At 43.2% G+C, this 23,466-nt stretch overlaps 1 protein-coding gene across 2 annotated transcripts in view; it reads right to left on the reverse strand.

Annotated features, from left to right (window-relative positions):
• pdzd2 (PDZ domain containing 2) overlaps positions 1 to 23,466 on the reverse strand; it is a 94,602-nt gene that overhangs the window by 16,165 nt on the left and 54,971 nt on the right. For both annotated transcript variants that reach the window (XR_005615123.1, XM_039620883.1), the window contains exons 8-18: positions 21,593 to 21,736; positions 20,556 to 20,655; positions 20,277 to 20,419; positions 19,879 to 19,998; positions 11,510 to 11,624; positions 11,330 to 11,403; positions 7,573 to 7,795; positions 6,451 to 6,568; positions 6,163 to 6,295; positions 4,068 to 4,155; positions 2,134 to 2,237 (exon numbers count right to left, since the gene is read on the reverse strand). Coding sequence is in view for 1 of the 2 variants with exons in the window: in XM_039620883.1 (XP_039476817.1) it covers positions 2,134 to 2,237; positions 4,068 to 4,155; positions 6,163 to 6,295; positions 6,451 to 6,568; positions 7,573 to 7,795; positions 11,330 to 11,403; positions 11,510 to 11,624; positions 19,879 to 19,998; positions 20,277 to 20,419; positions 20,556 to 20,655; positions 21,593 to 21,736 (1,362 nt within the window). In the remaining variant the exon portion in view is untranslated. The remainder of the gene's footprint in view (positions 1 to 2,133; positions 2,238 to 4,067; positions 4,156 to 6,162; positions 6,296 to 6,450; positions 6,569 to 7,572; positions 7,796 to 11,329; positions 11,404 to 11,509; positions 11,625 to 19,878; positions 19,999 to 20,276; positions 20,420 to 20,555; positions 20,656 to 21,592; positions 21,737 to 23,466) is intronic.

A 23,466-nucleotide genomic window follows, 5' to 3' on the forward strand; every position in this document is an offset into this window, starting at 1 on the left:
GAGATTAATATCTTGCCAAAGGATATTTGGCATGCAGACAGGGGGGAGCCAGGGATTGAACCACCAACCTTCCAATCAGGACATGACCTGCTCGACCTCCTGAGCTACAGGCACCCCAACCCCACCCTAACTGCAGCACATGCTAGACTGAACCATTCGCTTTTATTATCTGGAGTTCATATGTGTTAGATTTTTTTAAACCGTGAATTTTGAATTCAAACAAACATTAAAAATCTTTTTTATACAGTGAGGAAAGAGAAGGAGCGTTTCCACCGAGAGGAGCAGCTTCTGAACCAGCATGCTGTGGATACTGGGAAATCGTCCAAGTACCTTTGGAAACAGGCACCATCGTGACAAACCGACCAGATTAAACCAGATTAAATCACTACATTCTCAGATAAAAAATATATTAACAGAGTATTTGGTGACACACAAACAGAGTTTTAAAGTATAGTTCAGATAGTTTCCACAGGTCAGCTGTTGGTGCTGAGAAATGCCCACTAAAACAATGACCACCAGGCAAAAGCAATTTGACCCAATCAGAGCTGACCCCGCCCCCTGAGTTTGATGGGTGAGACTGACAGATAATCATAAACACAGCCGCAGGGCCAGGAGTGGCAAAATGAATCAAATATATAATTAAATAGTTAATTAAAAGTGTCAGTAATTAATTAAAACTTGAAATAAATACATTCATTAAATATTTATTAAATATATAATTAATTAAATGTGTCAATCACTTATTAAAATTGGAAAAAAATAACTTTAGTAAATGTTTTAAATGAAATGAATTGGCATTTATTTAATTATTGATTATTTAAATAATTCCAATTTTAATGAATGAATGAAACATTTAATTATTTAACAGTGTATTTAATTCATTTATTTTGTCACTCCTGGCCCTCCATATGCACATGTGCAAATGCAGATGTTTTGGGAAAATGATGTTTACTGTTAAATAACAATTAAAAGCTGTGTCCAAATTCATGGGCTGCATCCTCCTGAGGACCCGGCCTTCGCGGTCTACGTGGGCCGGGTCCTCAGAAGGTCGGGTAGGCCGGAAGTAAACGGCTGTGAAATTGGACGGTCTAGCCTTCTGATTAACGTCACCGCTGTCTCGGTGGAGTTTAATAAACTCAGCCGTCTGCTCCTTGCTATGTAAAATATAACAGGACACTGGAGTAAATTCTCGACCATCTCACACTTCTGTTTAATCAGTTTTCTGTTTGACATTTATTCAGCTGTGTGAAAACCACCCGGGGGATTAATAAAGTTTTATTTTATCTAATCTAATCTAATCTAATAACTTTAATCTCAGCCAAACCGATTTACTCATGAACAAATAAAACACTGAAAAAAGCCAAACAATATCATTTTTAGGTTGTCTAAGTGACTTATATATTACGTTTAACCTGAGTACCGAAAGTCCGCGGTGATCTGAAAATGATGTGCCGGGAGTTGTGCCGTTCTCGGCGGCTTCAGTGACCCTTGAGCTCTCGGTTAGCTATCGAGCTGGTGGGTAACAGACGTCTCCGAAAACGTCGAAGCACTTTTGCAAATATGCAATACCTTGATAAACAGAGCAGATATTTGAAGTTTACACAGCTACATTCTCGCCTGAAAATATGTTAAAAGTTTATTTTGTGACCCAGAAAGATTAATAAGAGTAATTTTAAAACTTAGTAGCGGCCGCCATTGCCGGAAACTGGAGTTTGGCTGGGCCGCGCTATGAATTCTGGGATATTGTGGGCCACGAAGGACACACCAGCCCCATCCTTCAAATTCGGGAAAAAGGAGGAAGCATTTGTCGGCTGCATTCGGCGGAGTCCACGAATTTGGACAGCCTTCGGCGCGTCGCTGTGACGTAATCGGTCTACAAATGCGGCCTCAGGAGGATGCAGCCCATGAATTTGGACACAGCCAAAATGTCTTTATTCTCATGGCACATTTCCCCTCAGAGGCTGCCTCTCCCTCGTACCGCACAGCTGGTGTGGAGCACCTACAGTTTCATTGTACGTGTAAATTAACAATAAAAGGCTATTCTATTCTATTCTATATGATTGTGTAAGAAGGTTGAAACTGAACGTATCAATGCATCAACAAAACTAAATAAATGTCTAAATGAAAACGTACCCTGCTGGCAGGCTCAAGGAACCTCTTCATGGTCCAGCTGAGAACAGGCGACCTGTCTTCCTGCATGTCCTTCACTGCTGGGCTGGTGCTCTTACGGGACACGCCTACACATTAAAACCACGACAGCCAAACCCAGACAAATTCAGAATTCAGTCTTGCCATCATTTTCACGCGCCACACGGAGCAAGTTAGTGACTGTGTTTCTAAGGTTTGTAGGGACGAGTACAATAACTGAACTTAGGAGGACATTAAAGATCATCCAGGTCGTCATGTCTGGATTCATAGATAAATAAAACTTGGTATCATCTGCATAGCAATGAGAAGGTGGTCTGCTGGATAGTTTATGTGTGGATGGGATCTGGGGGGTGCCGGTAACAGGAGGAGGGAAGCTCCAAAGAGGCCTGTAAGACCGTAAGACCGGGGTTTTATACAATCTCACCAATTTTTATAGAAAGAACTCAAAAATCCAAAGAGGTGCAGATGCTGGCTCTCCTAATGAACATTCAACAGTCTATAAAACATCATTTTCTGGACAGCCGCCATTTGAAGACCGACATGTGGACATGCATATATACTAGATATACTAGATATATATATATCTACCGTAAATCCCGGACTACAGAGTGCAGCTGATTAAAAGCCACATGCTCGAATTGTAGAGAGAAAATCAATTCTGTACTTGCACCGGATTTTAAGCCGTATGCGTTTCACTTGTAATATGAGATATTTACACAGAAATATTACACGTGAGGATTTTTAACGTTTAATTTAATCCATAAGGTAACATAAACGTTATGGTAACATACAAAAATACATACTGCAAATGCTTTTTTTCCTCGAACAGCACCTGTAACACGGCTACCTTTAAGTATACGTACGTATCGGTAACACACAAATTACGTTGCTTATGGTTTACAACGTCTCTTAACAACCGATAAAAATATATACCGTATATATACTACTTATCATTTCGATTGGTCTACTGTTACCAGGCAAAATGTTTTTGGCCGCATGAAAAAAAAATATGCATTAGCCGCACGTCAGTATAAGCCGCAGTGCTCACAGTGTGGGAAAAAGTAACGGCTTATGACCCGAAAACTACGGTACTAGGTGACTAGAGGCTGATGCAGCAAGTTGTCCTTATTGATGTTGTGAATTAAGATCTTAACAAATTTCCACTTATCATTAGCCATCAGTTTCAAGTTGTTCCAGTGTCACCTGCTCTGGCCCCTGGAATACTTTTATAATGGCTGCTGGGACTCTAGCTTCACATTTCAAACAGTAAAATCTTCCCAGTACAGTACATTTTGTTCTTTGGCCGATATTTCACAGACTGGGGAAAATCAACTGGCAGAATCAATTTTCCCCAGAACTGAACAGGCTGGTGGGCACTTCTGTTTCTGACTACACTTCTTCCACAGTCACCTGCTGGGGCACAGCTGAGGAGGAAAGTGCAGTTAACCCCTAACACACAAGGCAGCTGCTAGTGGTTTGGCTAACTGCTAAGCTATTAGCTACCCTAAGCTAGCAAATCCCTAAGGACACAGTTCGTGAATATTTGCATGCGAGTCTGAAGAAATTATGCTCTAATATAGCCCCTGTAAGTTCCTATGAAATATGATTCAATGAGAAAATTTGCAGTTAATCAAGCTACACAGATTGACCTACAGAAAAACACCATAGTGCACTGTAACAAGAACAGGAAGTGATCTAGTACCATGCTGAGACCAGGACTAAGTGAACACCATCAACCCTGTCTTGTCACAGTACAGTGTTCTACATGGAAACCTTGTTGCAGACCAAAGAAACAGTGCTCTTGCCACCACAGTAGTCAAACTACAATAGTGTAGCTGGGCCATGTGTAAAATGATGGAGCTAACTAGTAAAATAGTTGATACAGTTAATTAAAATGTGAATGCCGGTAAAGGTCAGACCTTGGGAATGAAATGAGTGCTTGTTCCTGCTCATTTTGTCCCTGTGAGTGGATCGAGCTATGATGTCATCCATCTCCTGTTCTGATACCTGAGACGAGACAATGAAACACAAAAAGATGTATTTTAGCATCAACCCATGGACATCCTAAAGCACCAACCCTCAGGTATCTACCAGAAACAAACACAACAACTAACACATGTGCCGACAATCCCATTTAACAGAATAAGGGGTTTTTGAATGAAGATGCACTATGGGAAGAAGAAAAGCTGGTGGAGGCCAATTGAAGCTTTGGGTAAAGTTATACTGGGAGACATTGGGTCATGCTACTCATGATGTTACTTTGACATGTACCACCTACTTGAGCATTGTTGCAGACCATGTATTATTTTCCAATTTGCATAATGACTTCTAATACCACTGACTAACAACGGGCCGTGTGGTCAGTTTCATGATCATTAACATGCAAACTGTCATGACCATTGAAATGACCATCAACAACCACTGGTGAATGTCCATGAGTCCCATTCACAGAGAGTTGGGGAATGGCTGCAATCACAGCATTGTAAGATGGTGACAGATGGACCCTTAGGCCGCCTCCTCGATTCAGAGATGGTCTTTCCCTCTTCACGTAAATGGCCTCCTTGACTCCGCCCTCAAACCAGCGTTCCTCCCTGTCCAGGATGTGTACATCCTCATCATTGAAAGAGTGTCCACAGGCCTGTAGGTGTAAATAGACTGCAGAGTCCTGGCCTGACGAGGTAGCTCTTCTGTGTTGTGCCATCCTCTTCGCCAGAGGTTGTTTGGTTTCCCCGATGTATAAATCCTGGCAATCCTCCTGGCACTTAACAGCGTACACTATGTTACTCTGTTTGTGTCGGGGGACCCGATCCCTGGGATGGACCAGTTTTTGGCGCAGTGTGTTTTGGGGTTTAAAAGCCACAGAGACCCGGGGTTTAGAAAAAATGCGTCTCAGCTGTTCTGATACTCCTGACACATATGGGATCACTACAGGTTTTCGCTTAGGCAGCGGTTGTCCTTCTCTCCTGGATCGGCTGGAGCTTTCTTGGGTTCAGGAACAGTTTGAGGAGCACAACGAGTTTGAGATGTTGACGAGGCTCCCAGATGTCAATCCAATCGAGCATCTGTGGGATGTGCTGGACAAACAAATCCCAACTGACACCTTCAGGGGTCTAGTCGAGCCCATGGCCAAACACCTCAGGGCTGTTTGGCAGCAAAAGAGGGACCAACAGAATATTAGGCAGGTCCTTATAATGTGATGCTTGATTGGTGTATATACAGAGCTAAAAAGAAACCTAGGATTGTTTCTGATTTCCTCAGTGATCAGCAGTACGGTGTCCTTTCTTTTTGGAGGATTTTTTAAGAGTAACAAACAATTTGTCGAGGTCTAATGAAAGTCTTTTAAATGAGTGATTACTGCCATGTCCTCTGCAGCTCATAGTCATCTGCTTCAAGGCACACGTGTATGAATCATACTGGAGAGTCAAGCATCTCCCATTTGTCACTTATTTTTTCAGAGGAACCAGCTTACTGATCTAGGCTAAACCCTGGAGATGCAGGGGTTGGGGACTCTTACACGTAAAACAAAGTTTTTCAGTCTGACCTCTAAGACTTCACTAACATACTGGTTCTTTGGACAGGGTTAGCTTGTCATGGCTGTCATATACAGCTACTGTATATTTTCAGTCTGTATATTTGCAGACTTAAAAATGCTGCTCACACAGGATCCTTCTGGAAAAAGAAAATATTTATTGTGTTAAAAACATGAATACTACAGTCCACCCAACCAGTATACACACATGGTGTTTATGGAACATAGACTGTGTTTTTGTCTGGGTGAATGAGACTCGATTTACTTTGAATTCTCAATTAAGCTAGAAATTGTTGAGTAGATCCGGTCTATGCGATACATTTTTGGCTCAATAATAACCCCCGAATGTCATTGGAGGAGAGAAATATTCACGAGGATTAAGACAGAGGATGCAGGAGTAACTTCGAGTTGCTTGAATCAAACCACCAGTTAAGGTGGTTTTACAGAAGGCTGAACTTTCTATTTAAAAGCAGATCAGGTCTTACCTTTGGGTTAGGATGCCTGCTGACAATAAGAGTGATGGGTCCAGGCCCACACTCACTGAGGATGGCATAGGCCTCACTGAGAGCAGCGTGACGAAGGCTGACCGAGTCCACCTCCAGTATCTGATCACCACGACTGGACAGAGGCACAGGTGTCAGCACAACTCTGAACGTTGTCTCCTCAAGATTCACACACATGTCAGTGAGTAGATTATCACAATTACTGAGAAATACTCTCAGTGAAACACACGTTTTACTCTTCTGGTATTAGTAAAACTACGAAGTTTTTACCTGAGCCTGCCGTCCATCTTGGCCACAGAGCCCAGAGCCAGGCTATGGATGTAGATACCAGGAGCAGCGTTCTCCAGGGTCAGACAGCACACTCCAATTCCAAGACCAACACCGTGCTCTGAAGGAGTAAGGAGTAGTAAGGAGTAAGACCCAATGTCAGGGAGAGCTTCTGATTGATGCTCCCACTGATGAAACTGCATGTTGGCTGCATGCATCAGTGAAACTGCAGTGATCATACTGGTGCATGTAACAGTGCTTTGGTACTTTCACACAGCTGTGCTTGCTGCTATCTACAGCTGTCCACGACACACACAGACACACACACACACAGTCAGACACAGACACACACAGACACACACACACACACACACACACACACACACACACACACACACACACACACACACACACACACACACACACACACACACACACACAGTCACACACACACACACACAGTAACACACACACACACACACACACAGTCACACACACACACACACACACAGAGACACACACACAGACACAGTCACACACACAGTCACACACACACACACACACACAGAGACACACACACAGACACAGTCACACACACACACACACACACAGTCACACACACACACACACACACAGAGACACACACACAGACACAGTCACACACACAGTCACACACACAGTCACACACACACACACACACACACACACACACAGAGACACACACACAGACACAGTCACACACACAGTCACACACACACACACACACACAGAGACACACACACAGACACAGTCACACACACACACACACACACACACACACACACACACACACACACACACACACACACACACACACACACACACACACACACACACAGTCACACACACAGACACACACACAGACACAGTCACACACACACACACACACACACACACAGTCACACACACACACAGACACACACACAGACACAGTCACACACACACAGTCACACACACACACAGACACACACAGTCACACACACACACAGACACACACACACAGACAGACACATCTCAGTGGTAACAAGACAGAAAATCAACCAGTGACACCTGAACTGGTTTCTGGGTTCAGTCACAGCATCTTACCTTTATTAAGTGTAACTTCCATAACAATGCAGTCCTTTGGACCTGGACCAGGGCCTCTGCGTCCATCAGCTTCGCTGAACCCTGATGGGACTAGTGTACTTCCACTGGTATGAGAGTTGGGTGAAGTGGAAGGGCTGAGGAGGGTGGGAGTGGGACATGGTGTCAGGCTGGGGCTGCACAGCCGCGTTCTAATGGTCAGCGTTACAACCCCTTTCTTAAGTTGCTGTTAATGAAGATGAAAGTGGAAATAAAAATGTCTTTAGTGACTGTGCAGGACTATTTTCTGTTTGCAGACGTCGGGACCAGAAATTCAGTCGACAGACCCGCCCTTCACACATCCAAAACTTACAATGCATTTATGTGACATTCATGACGTCCTTAAATTTTAAATCTGGTGTTTTGTGTCATTTAGTGAAAGACAAACAGAACTGTCAGCAAGCAATGCAACGGTTTAAACCTACAGCACAGAAACAGGGCGAATACATAAAAGTTTAAGAGATGATTGATATATTAGTCAGCTTTTAGCTTTTGTCAGACACATTTTAGAAAACGCTGACACAACACTGGAAGGTTCGCACTGTCTCCTTTAAGGTTTGCACATTTTTGCTTTAACTGTATAGTTGTTTCACAGCTGACTAATAAGCCGTTTAATATCAAGGGAGGCCTGCTCTGTTATTATTTCATGACAAATGCAGCAGACATAATATCGAAAGTTAAAAGTGCTGAATATAATTTGTGCTATAATTTTAAATACAAAGCTCAGCTGGATGCAGCTGCCAGACGGCCGTCTGTAGGCTGAAAACAAATCAGAGAACTTTAGGATACTTTAGAAGTGGTCAGAATCAATAATCTGATAAGCCCGCCCTCACCCATGTCCCTCACCTTACCATGTCCTTTGCTGCCCTCCTCTCCCTCTCTCCCTCCGTGTCCCTCACTCACCCACCCCCCTCGATGTCCCGTTGGGAGTCCCCCCTCCTTCCCTTGGGGAGTAAAAACACACCCCTTACACTGAGTTGATGGCACTTTCTTCTTTTTGACTTGGATTGTTGGCTATAGATAATTTTCTCCATATTATTGTAGAGTCTATATTTTATAATATGAAGCACACTGAGGCCACTGTTATGTATATGTATATGCACCATATATGTAAAACTGAATTAAATGAATTTCACCTTCTTTTGATAGCTTTCGTTGGTAAACCTCTTCACCCACTAAAATATAAAAACTGCAACTAGATAGAATAAAATTTACAGACACCTTGAACATTAAGATGTTTTACACTGCAAATCATTCATAAGTAACAATCTGATCTAATAAATTGAGACAATTTAAAAGGAAAATGAAACGTTTGCTCACAGATCTCAGATCAGATGTGGAGGTTACTTCTGAGGCTGCCGTTTGCTGGGTTGGCACCTGTTCACTGATTTATGAGCATGTCATTCAGTTTTTCTGTTGGGCTGCAAACTTAACATTTTCATTTATTCTTTAGATTTCTTTGAACTCTTAAGTAACGCAGAGGTTTAGGCTGACCCATCATTTCTTTATACTTTGCATAGGAGGCCAGACTTTCAACTAATCTCTATTTTAAAGTGCTTTTGAGGATTTATGAAGGTGTCCCAAAGATGCTCTTTGGGTGTTTTTAAATCATTTTTAGTCCAGTTCTTGAACCTGAGAGACGAATGTTTTGTCAAACTCAGTTTTAACGTTGCCAGCATGCAAACTAAAGTTTATTAGACCAGCGTTAACAGAAGGATATGCGTGAGTGTGGAACTTATCAGCTGTGCTGGGACGATGTCTTTGGAAATGTGGAGCAGGGCTGAGAAAACAAACAAACAAACAAACAAACAAAGGTGCATCCTGACAACAGGAGTGCCAAAGAAATCTCTAGACTACAACGTGAATTCCATAAATTTTGGATTTTCCTACTTGACGTTCACTTTTGTTGTTTCTGTTGAAACCAACAACTTCTTTTACAGAGGACGGTGTATGCTCTCACAGTTACCCCAAATAAAAGAGGTAATATTGTGATGTCAGAGTTTTCATGAACGCAGCTCTGTGCTGAACACAGGCCTGTCCTGACCTGTCAGCTCATTCCATCAACTACAGATTCTGCACAGTTACACTCTTGTATAAATTCAACACAATGTCACAAAGTTTACAAATGTTTTAGTAACACATTACATACTTTTAGTTACTTTTGTAACTTTATAAGAGGACAATACACATCAATGAAATTCACTACAGACAGATTTTACAGACAGGCAGAGAGAGGGGCTGCTCCTCATTATCATTACGACGTCATGCAAATGAAGCACAGCAGCCTAACAACGTGCACTAAAATAAGAAAAGGCAAAAATCCCTCATTTAAACTTTGTCATAAAGTTTGGGGAAATACAGATGAGGTTTTTTATAATAGTGTTCTTTGTCAATAATTCCTGCACTTTTAACAAATGTGAGCGAGTTAAAGTCACAGCGAGAGGACAGAGGATATTTGGGCGGGGTTTGGAGGTCACTGTTCATCTGTGAAAACTGAAGAGAGACGGCACAGCATCTGAACTCAGTGTCTGAAAATGATTTCACCTGTGTTTTAAAAGCAGCTATGTTGTGTTACCTCTTTTGTGCACCTCTGAAAATAAAGGTGTCATGGTGCAGGTGAGTGCTGGGTTTCTCAGCGTGCCAGTGAATCCGTCGCTGGGCAGAGGCCACACCTCCTCTCATTTGCTGCACCTGTGTGTAATCAGCTGGCAGGCTCTTAAGACCAGCGCTCTCAAACACTCCTCGCCAGGCGTTAACGCGCCATCATCACCTGCTCTACTCACAGTTGCTGGTCTGCTCGTTGTTTTCAGCATTACTCACCGGCTAGTCTCCCTGCCCAGTTCTTCACAGTGAGTGAACTTGGACTGGTTTAGCCTCACCCAGACCTTACCTCCCCCCCCAAGCCTCGCCTCCACCTGTAAAATGACTCTGTGAGCGTAGTTCTATAATCCCCCACCTTACAGTGCCTGCTCTGGAAAATACCCGGTGTCGGGTTCCCTGACTGTTTCCCCCACCGACTAAAGAGATGTTCTTCCTTTGGACTCTGCTGCTGCACTCGTAGTGTCACTCTTGTTTTCATGTTTTGTGACTGTTGCTGAGATTGTTGTAGCTGAGATGAGTACTTCGTGGTTCTGCTTTCGTTCACAGCGTCCCAAAGTAATACTCTGGTATCTGGTCATTTTGAAGTTCCTGCCAGTCAGAGTGACTTAATTTAGTTCCTTAGCCCCTGAGTGTGATGCATTGTGTTTTAGTTTGAGCAAACTCCAGAGGTCAGGTTTATTCCCTCTCTCCTTTAGTTCATGTTTAGTGTTTTTGCCATGACCTGTGCCGGTTCCCTGTGTGCCACTTTCACGTGCCAAAATAAAATGTTGCTTTTCACTAAACCTCTGTGCCTCCGTGTGGTGTCTGCATTTGAGTCCTCTTCTCTGTGTTGGCCGCTCGCTCGTGACAAAAGGACTGCATATAAATATGTTTCCTAAACAGTGCAAAATTGTTTGTGAAAGCCGCTGAATTAAAGTTGTACACCACGATAACGGTGTACAGAAGCAAATCTACAAAAACTGCAATAGTTCAAGTAGATTACAGCATAACTGTACGACAGCAGTTGGATACATACGTCAGCGGCATTGGTGTAATTACTCTCACCACCATCAGGAGGAGACAACAGTTCAAGTTTAACATTCTTTACATTGTTGATGAAATATAAACGCTGAAAGCCAACCTTGAAGATTTGGATGGCCTGCTGGTGTGTGAGTCCCTGCAGAGACTCTCCGTTCACCTCCAGAATCTCGTCTCCTGTGTGGCGAGGCATAAAATCACCGTTAGTAGGTAATGATCTCTGTCAGGTGCTGTCAAACCTTTCCTTCCAAGTCAGTAACACAGAATGAACAGGAAGTAATACCCTCCTTCAGCCGTCCATCAGCTGCTGCAGCACCGTGAGGGAATATTGTCCTGACAAAGATGCCCATCTGACCACGTGCTGAGTCCTGCCCACCAACAATACTGAACCCAAGGCCCTGTGGGAGTTGGAGTCAGACAGAACAGCAGGAACCAAGGGTTCAGTGTTATCATCACAGCTTTAAGTAGTGACACATGACAGCACACATTTAGAGGTCGTTGTTGAAAAACCTTAGATGTATCGCTATGCATAGGTTCCTTTTCTCCTTACATAGACATTATATATATATAGATATCAAGGTCGGTAGAAATTCTAACCAGATATATTGAAAGTTGCAGTGAAAACATCATTAATAAAGTAAAGTGTAAATGTAAAATGTTTCAGTTGATAACAATGATGTAACACAGGTCAGAGCTCAGTCTCTGCTACAGCACTGTAGCAGTTCTGGCTGTCTGCTAAACCCTGCCACCTACTGTCCAGCCACCTGCAGACTTCCACAATCGAGTACAGAACAGAAGGGTTGAAAGTGGAGAAGAAGTCCACCAAACAGAGAGCAGTAGGCCTGACTGCATTGTTCTATGGTTGTGACTCTACTGTAGACGTATCAAGCTACCAGGTCAGTTTCACCAGCTCTGCCTCATATGAAATGGTACAACAGTGTCTCTAAGGTAAATGTACTTTTGCAAGCCTACATGCCGAGCATAGATCCCCTGCTGCTGTCTAAGATGGTCTGGATATGCATGTGCATGCATGACAAGAGGCTATCATTGTCCTCTTGGACAATGATAGCCTCTTGGACCATTGTCCAAGAGGACAGCGAAAAGAAGACACTAACCCCAAGTTGCTCTCCGATGCATCCATCAGAGTGTGAATGTGTGTGAATGTTAGCTAGGAAGCACTGCAAAGCATCGAAGAAAGTGCTTGTGTGAATGGGTGATTGTGGCATGTCATACAAAGCGCTTTGAGTGCTCTGCGAGAGCAGAAAAGAGCTGTTTAAGAATCAGACAATCCAGCAACAACCAGAGAACCACAAAGGGCTTAAATACACAGAGGGCCAACGAGGGAAGTAGAAACACACGGGAAACACCGCTGGGAGAGATCAAACCTAACGAGACGGGCAGGAAGCAATACACTAAACACAGGACGTAAGACTTTCAGAGTAAAACAGGACGAACACGGGGAACAGGGGAGACTAGAGACATGACTGGAACACAGAGACAGAACTAAACATACATGATAGATGCAGGGAGGCACAAATGACGACAGACTAAATGAACAAGAAATCACAACCAGAAATACAAATGATTAAAGCAGGTAAAACGAGGAAACTAAACAATGCTCAATGAGAACAGAGGAAACCTAGAAACATGGGTCATAGACCCAGGACCATGACACAGGCTAGAACTGTATTTTTGTGTTCTTTGTTTGTACTTTAGCAGGTTTGTAGTAAAAATAACACAGTTTGGCATTAACTTAAAGAACAGCAGATGTAAAATGTAAACGTGAGATCAGAGTTTAAATGTGAAATGATATTAGAATGTGATATTTACAGTCCCCATATGCCAGTATCATGTCCTAAATGTTGCCAATACCAACAAAGGCAGCAGAATGTATGTAGTACAGCTTTAACACAGGCTGATCTATTATCAGCTTTCAGAATGCTGAGAGCATCTAATTACTCACAGACGTTCTCCAGCTGCACTTAAAAACTCACTTTTAAAGTAGTTAGTGTAGTTCAGACTTTCTTCATTCAATGTGAGCGATCTGTGACACGACACATAATCAATGCTCAGCATCTAAAGCTTTATCCAGGTAACTGTTACACTGTAAAGCTGAAGAAGTCAGCAGAACTTAAAACACTTGAGGTCACCGACTGCGTGAAGTTTTTTTTAAACTGATGAACTTAAAAGTTGAAGTTTGTTTGACCTCCCCATCCAAGATAGGATGGGTAGAATTAAGTTTAATCAAAATGCATGTTTTACCCAGAATATTATATCCCATACAAATGTTGCCTCTCAGGATCAACAGAAAAACATTCTCAGAGATTGAGGGATATCTTTCTAAATTTATATGGCATGGGCAGAAATCTAGACTAAAGATACAGATTTTACAGCTGCCCACAGATGAGGGGGGCAGGCACTTCCTAACCTTCTATATTATTACTGGGCCTGCCATGCACAACAATCTGAGGGTGGTTACATTCCTTTCTATACCAAGGCGAGCCACCAGTAGATACTTGGTGCTGTGACCCTCTTTCGCCTCTTAGTCTTTTATCTATTGATCTGGCTGACCTTCCTCTTGGTGTCTGAAATCATTTTATTTTGATGCCTACACTTAAGGTTTGGCATAATATTGCTGCCCACGTCGGAAGAAGAGGTTTTTCTAGTGCACTGCAGCCTCTAATTAGGAATAAAGCTTTCCTTCCAGGTATTGGCATTAGTATATTTGATGATTGGCAAAAATATAAGATTTATTTGCGATCTGTTTGAAAGGGGTAGTTTTATGGCCTTTAATCAAATTCAAACTAAATATAATTTACCACAGAAACACTTCTTTGGGTTTCTGCAAGTAAGACATTTTGTAAATTCCCTTAAATTTCCAGCCAATCAACCTGTTTTGAATCCTATTGAAAGCTTTCTTCTTAAATTTAATGAGGAAATAATCACAAAATAGAAATTTATCTCTCTTTGTTATGGGAAATTATTGTCTTTGCATTTTGTAACCACTGATAAGGCCAGGGTTCGGTGGGAGACCGACCTCGAAGTTCAGCTTAGTGCAGAAGCACGGTCCAAAACTTTTAGATCTGCCAAGAAATTGTTTTCCTGTAACTGACTCCAGGAAAGCCGTTACAGAATCTTGCATAGACTCCAGCGTACGCCAGAGTTTTTAAATAAAATTCATCCTCAGATTTCTCCTCTTTGTGTAAAGTGCAATACGGATGTGGGGACCTACCACCATTGCATATGGCAATGTCCTTTAATTACTAGATTTTGGAAAAATTTTGCTGTAGAGCTTCGCTCCATCTTTCACCAGACGATCCCACTGAACCCTGTGCTGTTCGTTCTGGGTCTATCTATAGAAGGGCTCTCTCTGTCTTCTGTACAGATGCTTTTGTTAGGTAAACTTTTATATTTAGCGAGGCGATGTGTACTGTTTCAATGGATTCAGAGACAGCCCCCCACTGTTACACAATGGTACAGAGAAACGTTCAAGGTGCTGCCAATGGAGCGCCTCAGTGCCATTATAAAGGGCAATTGTGATGCATTCTGTAGGATATGGCAGCCTTTGCTTGATCACCTACCTCGTGATCTTGCTGTGCTATTACATAAAGGGGATCACATTTTGTTTTCAAACATAATAATTAATGTCTGTATTCACTTTTTTTCTTTTCTCTTTCCCTTGACTTTAAATGTGGAACACTGTACATATTTTGACCCAGACATGTACATCTGTAACTCATGTACCTGTATTTCTTTTGTTCTTTTCTTATTATTATTTGTATTTGGCTGTGCTGATTTGTTGCTGTTTGTATTGTTCCAAAAAAACCAATAAATCATTGTTTAAAAAAAAAGAAAGAAAAAAAGTTGAAGTTTATCAGAACTTCAATATTTTGGTCAGTACCTTCTTGGTTAACACTGATACTCAAATCAGAAATGTTTTGTAGTCCAGTTATTACTTAAAATAAATAAATAAATACATGAAATGAAATAAAAAAACAAAAACCAACTCGTCTGGACTCAGACTACTGCTACTAGAACCCTACTAACTAATATCTAACTGTGATTTTATCCTGTGCAGAAACTTCTACAAATCGGTTTGCTCCGACTCAGAAACACATCCATCGTTTGTTGAAGAAAATCTGCCAGAGAGCAGGTTAAAGATTACAGTTACACTGGTAACTGACTCAGAGTTCAGGTCTCTTTCTGGAACAGTAAATCTGAGTTTCCTACATTTGGAACAGGAGCCTGTATCTGGTTTATCCTGGTAACCTCAGGGTTAACCCTGGGTCTTCTCTCTTAAGAAGCTGATTTGCTTCTTATTGGGATAAATCACCACAGTAACTTGTGCAGATCAGAGGTCAACACATAGAAGATCCCTCAGACCTCTCTGCAGGAGAATAGGAGGGTTTAAAGTTTTTAATTAGTGTCTGATGTCGTTGTTTTCATTGATAAGCTTCAGCAATAAACACAGATTCTAAGAAACAGCTTTTCTCCTTGGTTTTCAACAACAATTTATTGTTCTATAAGAATGAATATATGATACTAAAACAGGATACCCATGCTACACCTGCTCATATCAAATGTGTAGTTAGCCTATGTCTGAATTTTGTTTTTATATTTAGTGCTTTTAAATCCTGAGACAGTACTGACTCTGCAGCTAAGAGAAGAAAAACTAAAACTGTTGGGAACTGGGTTACTACGCAGCGAAAGGGTTACATGAAAGGATGTGGGACCTCTGGAGTCTTCGATACCCAACATCCAGACTGACGGTGAAACAAAGAATAGCTCATTGTTCCAACATTCCAAAGAAGCAACTGCTAATCCCAACTGGAGATTAATGAGGTACAACACAAGTGCTATAGCAAAGGGGAACCGGGGCATCAGGTCAGGGGGGAGATATCATCACCGTCACCTGAGATTGGGTACCAAGCCCATGAGAGGTGCGTTGAGTGCAAGAGAAGCTGACCTGGTGAAGCTGGAAACCTAGACCACAGTCAGGGAGGGTCCAGGTTTCTGACTACCAAGACTACGTGAAGTCCCCTCTGAAGGTCTACAAGAAGAAGTGAATGCAACATTACAGGCAGTCCTTACCGGGATCATCAGGGAAGCCAACAAGCTGATCTACAGTACAGCAGCAGGGACCACAAAGATGTTTGGCTATAAGACGAACAGCAACAAGGAGCAGTACCCTCAATGGACAAGGAGACTCGAGGCCAAGATCAAGGTAGTCTAGAATGAAGTTAGCCAACTATCAGAGCTGCAGAAAAGTGTGATGAAGAAAGGGACGCCTAAGAAGTGTAGCAGACTATATATATATATATATATATATATATATATATATATATATATATATATATATACATAAATAAATGCTACGGCAAGGAGGAGTCAGGGCGCCAGGTCAGGGGAGATATCATCACCCCCACCCGAGATTGGGTACATAGCCCCAAGTGCGATAGGAGAAGGATCGTTGAGTGCGAGAGGAACTGACCTGAAAGATAGGATCATGGCCAAGCTTGAAACCTGGATCCCCGTAGGCGGTTACCAAGATTACGTGAAGTACCCTCAGAAGGTCTGCTAGATGATGTTAATGCAGCACTACGGATGATACCTACAACCACGATTACCGACACTAACAAGCTGATCTACACCACGGCAGCAGTGATCAGTGAGATGCTTGGCTACAAGTTGAACAGCCACAAGGGGCAGTACCCTCCCTGGAGAAGGAGGCTAGAGGGCAAGATCAAAGTAGCACGGAGGAGGTTAGCCACATAAGGTGCATAAGAAATACAGCAAGCTGTCAATACCTGAGGCCTTGGAAACTGCCAAGCAAAGACTCACAGCCTTGGCCAGCCGCTTGAGGAGGTACACCAGAGAGATAGAAGGCAGGAGAATAAACCAGCTGTTCTCCACAGAACCAGCAAAGGTGTACTCTCAGTGGCAAGGGAACAATAAGAGAACAGCACCACCAAGGCTGGAGACGGAGCAATACTGGAAGAGCATATGGGAGAAGGACGCAACCCATAACGGCAATGCTCAGTGGCTAGTGGATCTGAGGGCAGACCATAGCGACCTCCTGAACAGGGTCCAGTAACCATCACAGTGGCAGACATCCAAGAAAGGGTCTCCAGTATGAAGAGTTGGACAGCACCAGGCCCCGACATGGTTCACGCCTACTGGCTGAAGAAGCTGACTGCACTCCACGGCGTCTGGCAGCACAAATGAACCAGCTGCTAGTTAACGAGAGACACCGGAATGGCTAACCGAAGGTCGGACGGTCCTGATCCCCAAGGACCCCAAGAAGGGACCGGTCCCATCCAACTACCGACCAATAACCTGCCTCAGTACTACATGGAAGCTCCTGTCAGGCATCATATCGGCTAAGATGAACAGGCACATGGGTCAATACATGAGCGGGGCACAGAAAGGGATTGGCAAGAATACCAGAGGCACAAAACACCAGCTACTGGTAGACAGAACAGTCAGCCGAGACTGCAAGACCAGACTGACCAACCTGTGCACTGCCTGGATTGATTACAAGAAGGCCTATGACTCAATGCCCCACAGCTGGATACTGGAATGCCTAGAATTGTACAAGATCAACAGGACCCTAAGAGCCTTCATCAGGAACTCAATGGGGATGTGGCGTACAACACTAGAGGCCAACCTCAAGCCCATAGCACAAGTCACCATCAAGTGCGGGATCTACCAAGGAGATGCTCTGTCCCCACTGCTGTTCTGCATAGGCCTGAACCCCCTCAGTGAGATCATAAACAAGACTGGCTACGGATACCGACTACGAAACGGAGCGGTTGTCAGCCACCTCCTGTACATGGATGACATCAAGCTGTATGCCAAGAGTGAACGAGACATTGATTCACTGATCCACACCACCAGGATATACAGCAATGACATTGGAATGTCATTCGGGCTGGAGAAGTGTAGTCGGATGGTAACAAAGAGAGGGAAGGTAGTCAGAACTGAGGGGATTGAACTACCAGAAGGCAACATTGCAGACATAGAGGACAGTTACAAGTACCTGGGGATCCCACAGGCGAATGGGAACCATGAAGAGGCCGCTAGGAAAGCTGCAACCACCAAGTACCTGCAGAGGGTCAGGCAAGTCCTGAGGAGTCAGCTGAACGGTAAGAACAAGATCCGGGCCATCAACACCTATGCCCTGCCCGTGATCAGGTACCCTGCTGGGGTAATAGGCTGGCCAAAGGAGGAGATAGAAGCCACTGACATAAAGACAAGAAAGCTCCTTACCATGCATGGAGGGTTTCACCCCAAGTCCAGCACCCTGAGGTTGTACGCTAAGCGGAAGGAAAGGGGCCGGGGACTGGTGAGTGTCAGCACCACAGTCCAGGATGAGACAAGAAACATCCACGAATACATCACGAAGATGGCCCCAACTGACAGCGTGCTCAGTGAATACCTCAGGCAGCAGAAACCCAAGAAAGAGGAGGAAGGCGAGGAACCATCATGGAAGGACAGGCCCCTGCACGGTATGTACCACCGGCAGATAGAGGAGGTGGCTGATATCCAGAAATCCTACCAGTGGCTGGACAAAGCTGGACTGAAAGACAGCACAGAGGCACTAATCATGGCAGCACAAGAACAAGCTCTGAGTACAAGATCCATAGAGGCTGGGGTCTATCACACCAGGCAAGACCCCAGGTGCAGGCTGTGTAAAGATGTCCCAGAGACAATCCAGCACATAACAGCAGGGTGCAAGATGCTAGCAGGCAAGGCATACATGGAACGCCATAACCAAGTGGCCGGCATAGTATACAGGAACATCTGTGCCGAGTATAACCTGGAAGTCCCGAGGTCAAAATGGGAGATGCCCCAAGGGTGATGGAGAATGACCGAGCTAAGATCCTGTGGGACTTCCAGATACAGACGGACAAAATGGTGGTGGCTAACCAACCGGACATAGTGGTGGTGGACAAACAGAAGAAGATGGCTGTAGTGATAGATGTAGCGGTTCAATGACACAGCAATATCAGGAAGAAGGAACACGAGAAGCTGGAGAAATACCAAGGGCTCAGAGAAGAGCTCGAGAGGATGTGGAGGGTGAAGGTAACGGTGGTCCCCGTGGTAATCGGAGCACTAGGTGCGGTGACTCCCAAGCTAGGCGAGTGGCTCCAGCAGATCCCGGGAACAACATCGGAGATCTCTGTCCAGAAGAGCGCAGTCCTGGGAACAGCTTAGATACTGCGCAGGACCCTCAAGCTCCCAGGCCTCTGGTAGAGGACCCGAGCTTGAAGGATAAACCGCCCGCAGGGGCGTGCTGGGTGTTTTTTTTTTTTTTTATATGTGTGTGTGTGTGTGTGGTCTACTTTGTGTAGTCTACATATTTTCTTCATCTGTTTTTTATAACATTATTGATGTTAGGCTATGCTGCATCTATTCCTTCTCTGTCCGCTTGGCTTTGGCTGTGCCAACTGTGGGAGCAATACTGTAATTTTTAGTAAGAAAACCCTTTCATCAATACATCATTAAGAAGAAATGCAGCACAAGCAGATGTTAATAAATCATATGAGGATGCATTAACAGTGGACAGATGGGTCTTTTCAGAGGCTCAAAGCTTCTATACACAAAAGTCTGGGCTTTATTCATGTACACATGTCAAATGAGTGCACTTACCTTGCCCTGGCCTTTCATTAATACTATACTGGAGATAATGGATGGCTGTGCAAGTCGCCATGGAGATTCCACTTGAACAGTGCTCAGGGAGCGAGCTGATTTCTTAATGATCTGATATTCCTGGAAATTGAATGAAGCAAAACAAAGTCTGACAAATACATTTCCAAACAGTTATTTACATGGTGATTAGACTTTCTTTCACTTAGTCTCTGGCATAATTTGCCTTTTCACACTTTAGGAAAATACCTTTTTTTCCTGTCACATGCTGCAGATCTATGTTAATGTATATCTAGCTACACATCATTAAGAGGCTATCATTCTGATTGATTTTTGTCAGTTAACCCCTCATGCCATTTTTCATCTAACACTAGGAGAAAGAACCTGTGATATTGACTGACCTGTCTCACTCCAGATGGGTCCAGCTGTTGAGGTAGGGAGTGTTTACGTCGGCCAGGCTTCTCCACCATTTCAAAGCAGCTCATCCCATTAGCCACAAACAGTTCATCATCCTCACCCACTGATTCCAGGCGAGTGCTCCCTCCTAAGTTAAGAGAAACATTTCAAATCTCTGAAAAAGAAAATGACCCAGCTATGGTTATGTCAGAAACAGGTGCAGAGTTTCCTTTGTAACAACCACGTTGGTGTTACTGAATAGTCTGTTTCTGTGAAACACTAACCCTGGGGTCGGCTGCACAGCTTCGTGGCTGTGGGGCTGCAGCAGGACCTTTGGGCTGTTTCCTCCTGACTTTGCTCTTCTAATTTCTCCAGGCTATCAACCTGCAAGGACACGCACACTCTCTTTGTAAGCAGCTATGAACATCTGACACTACTTTGGCACCTACCATGAAGAACACACAACAAACACTCATTCAGACAATAAAATACATTTTACTGATCTGCCAAAAAACTAAAGCTATTTCCATGTCTCTGTTATTAGACTGTGGGACAGTAACACTCGATACTCTAACACGTCAGTTCAAAGATTTAACACTGTAATGTGTAGCTGTCACCATAGAAATTAAAACCAGCACCGAGCGCACTCACTAAGAATTCACTGCATGCTAAATCACCAGATTAATGATTTTTCTGCAGCACTAATTTCATCTTTTTTGCAGCAGTGTTTAATTTTACTGTCACTTTTGGGGCTTCACTTCTGATTCTCAAGGTCCTGATTTAATTCAGTTCAATTTTGACTCAGAGAGAAATATTATAATTATGATCGAGTATCTTGGGCTTGTGCTGTCAAAAGAACCCCTCTAAACCACAGCTGTCAAACTCCAGTCCTCGAGGCCCGGTGTCCTGAAGCTTTTCCATGTGTCCCTGCTGCAACACACCTGAATACAATTAGCAGGTCATTAGCACGACTCTGTAGAACTGACTGCATGCTGAGGTGGAACCCCTAACCCTACATGTAAGTGTTTGGACAAATGTACTTCAAAAAATACTTTTATTATATCATGTTCATTCACTCATGAGCTTCTGTAACATTTAACTCTGGTAGCATTGACTACTGGAGTCAATACTAACTGACTCAGTGACATTCAAATGATTTTATAAGTTTTATATAATGTGTTTTCCTGGAGTTTGGTTGATATTCTCCCTCACAGTGAAAATGAAACTACCATAAAACTGTTTATTCTAAGTGAGCAAACTTTCAAATTTAGCAAGAGGTCAAAGAACGATTTGTCTCAGTTTACACATTATCTGTTTGTACCATGTAGGACTTGTGCAGACTGGTGCTACTGTTGGAAGTCTTGGTGTGAGCAGCCTGGGACAAGGATGAAGTGGAACTGCAGGTGCTGACAAGGTCTGGCAGACTGGCGGATGGAAAACGATCAAAGCCTACATCTGAATCCTCCTGCAAGGACAACAATGAATGTGTACATGCAAACCACGTTTTTTACAAAACCTTCAAAAATGCAGCCTACTACTGTCATACTAGTCTAAGGAGCTTGGAAAGAAAAGCATCTGGACTTCTTTAAGTTGCTTGAAGACGTTTCACCTCTCATCCGAGAAGCTTCTTCAGTTCTAGGGTCAAAGTCCCAGATTTAACTCTCGGGAGTGTCCCCCCCGAGAGGGACATGGACCCCCTAATGATCCTCTACCTAAACACATGAGCCAAGGTGTGAAAACAGGTGTAGGTCACAATCAGCCAAGGTTTCGGGTAGAGGATCATTAGGAGGTCCATGTCCCTCTTGGGGGGACACTCCCATAGGGCTTAAATCTGGGACCCCGAAATTTCCTTTTCCTTTTCAGATTTCCTTACCTGGATGATTGAGCATGCATCAAGACATTTTAACCCACTTTGGCAAGGACTCCCTGAAGCTAGTACATAAGTACAAACAAACAGCACGTAAGATGGCTGATTGTGGAGGATGCAGGAGGAAATAGAATTGGTCCTAGCACTGAACCCTGTGGAACACCATAATTGACCTTAGTGTGTGAAGAGGACTCTCCATTTACATGTACAAATTGGAGTCTATTAGATAGATATGATACAAACCACTGCAGCGCAGTACCTGTAATACCTACAGCATGTTCTAATCGCTCTAATAGGATATTATGGTGTGAAGATTCAGAAATTCTTTTATTGCTGCCATATAACCTGCATTATTATAATTGCATTAATAACATGTTTTACAGCATTATTTTATTAGTAATATTTCTTACAGGGTTCATATTGCATTGAAGATGTTTGTCATCACATTGACCTTTTTATTTACAGGCTTAGTTATGATCATTTTATACACATTGCATGCATGCTTACAATACACATAAATTTAGTGACAGGTCTGAGCGAAGGCCCAAGTGTCTTCTGCTTCTTTTTGTAACCTGTTGCACTTTAGTCTACTTGGTGACTGATGACCAGAGTTAGTGACCAGCCTCAGAGACCCTGGGGTCTTGAAGTTTATTGCCTTATTTGGTAGGTGTTATAGAAAAGAGAAGTTATATGTCTGTGTCTAGCCATTAGAGATGTACAAGATGTACCATTGTCTGTAAACAATGTATTTTTAATCTGTAATTGACGTACGTGGGGTGCATGATCCTCAGTGCTATAAAACCAGCATCCAGTGTATTTTTGTTGGAAGACATATGCTGATGTTTCTTCTCCTGTGCTAATAAACTCACCGTTTGATTGCACTTTTCTGGGGCCTCCGTGGTTTGTTTCACTGCTCTACATTGATCGATTTCGCAACAATGATCAACAGTATTGAACGCTGCACTGAGGTCTAGCAGGACAAGCACAGAGATGAGTCCACTGTCAGAGGCCATAAGAAGATCATTTGTAACCTTCACTAAAGCTGTTTCTGTGCTGTGATGAGCTCTGAAACCTGACTGAAACTCTTCAAATAAGCCATTCCTCTGCAGATGATCTGTTAGCTGTTTGACAACTACTCTTTCAAGGATGTTTGATATGAAAGGAAGGTTGGAGATTGGCCTATAATTAGCTAAGACAGCTGGGTCTAGAGATGCTTTTTAAGTAAAGGTTTAACTACAGCCGGCTTGAAGGCCTGTGGTACATAGCCGATTATTAGAGACAGGTTGATCATATTTAAGATTGAAGCATTAATCAGTTAGTTTAGTCTC

This window comes from Oreochromis aureus, linkage group 12 (genome assembly GCF_013358895.1).
Source record: "Oreochromis aureus strain Israel breed Guangdong linkage group 12, ZZ_aureus, whole genome shotgun sequence".
Lineage (NCBI taxonomy): Eukaryota > Metazoa > Chordata > Actinopteri > Cichliformes > Cichlidae > Oreochromis > Oreochromis aureus.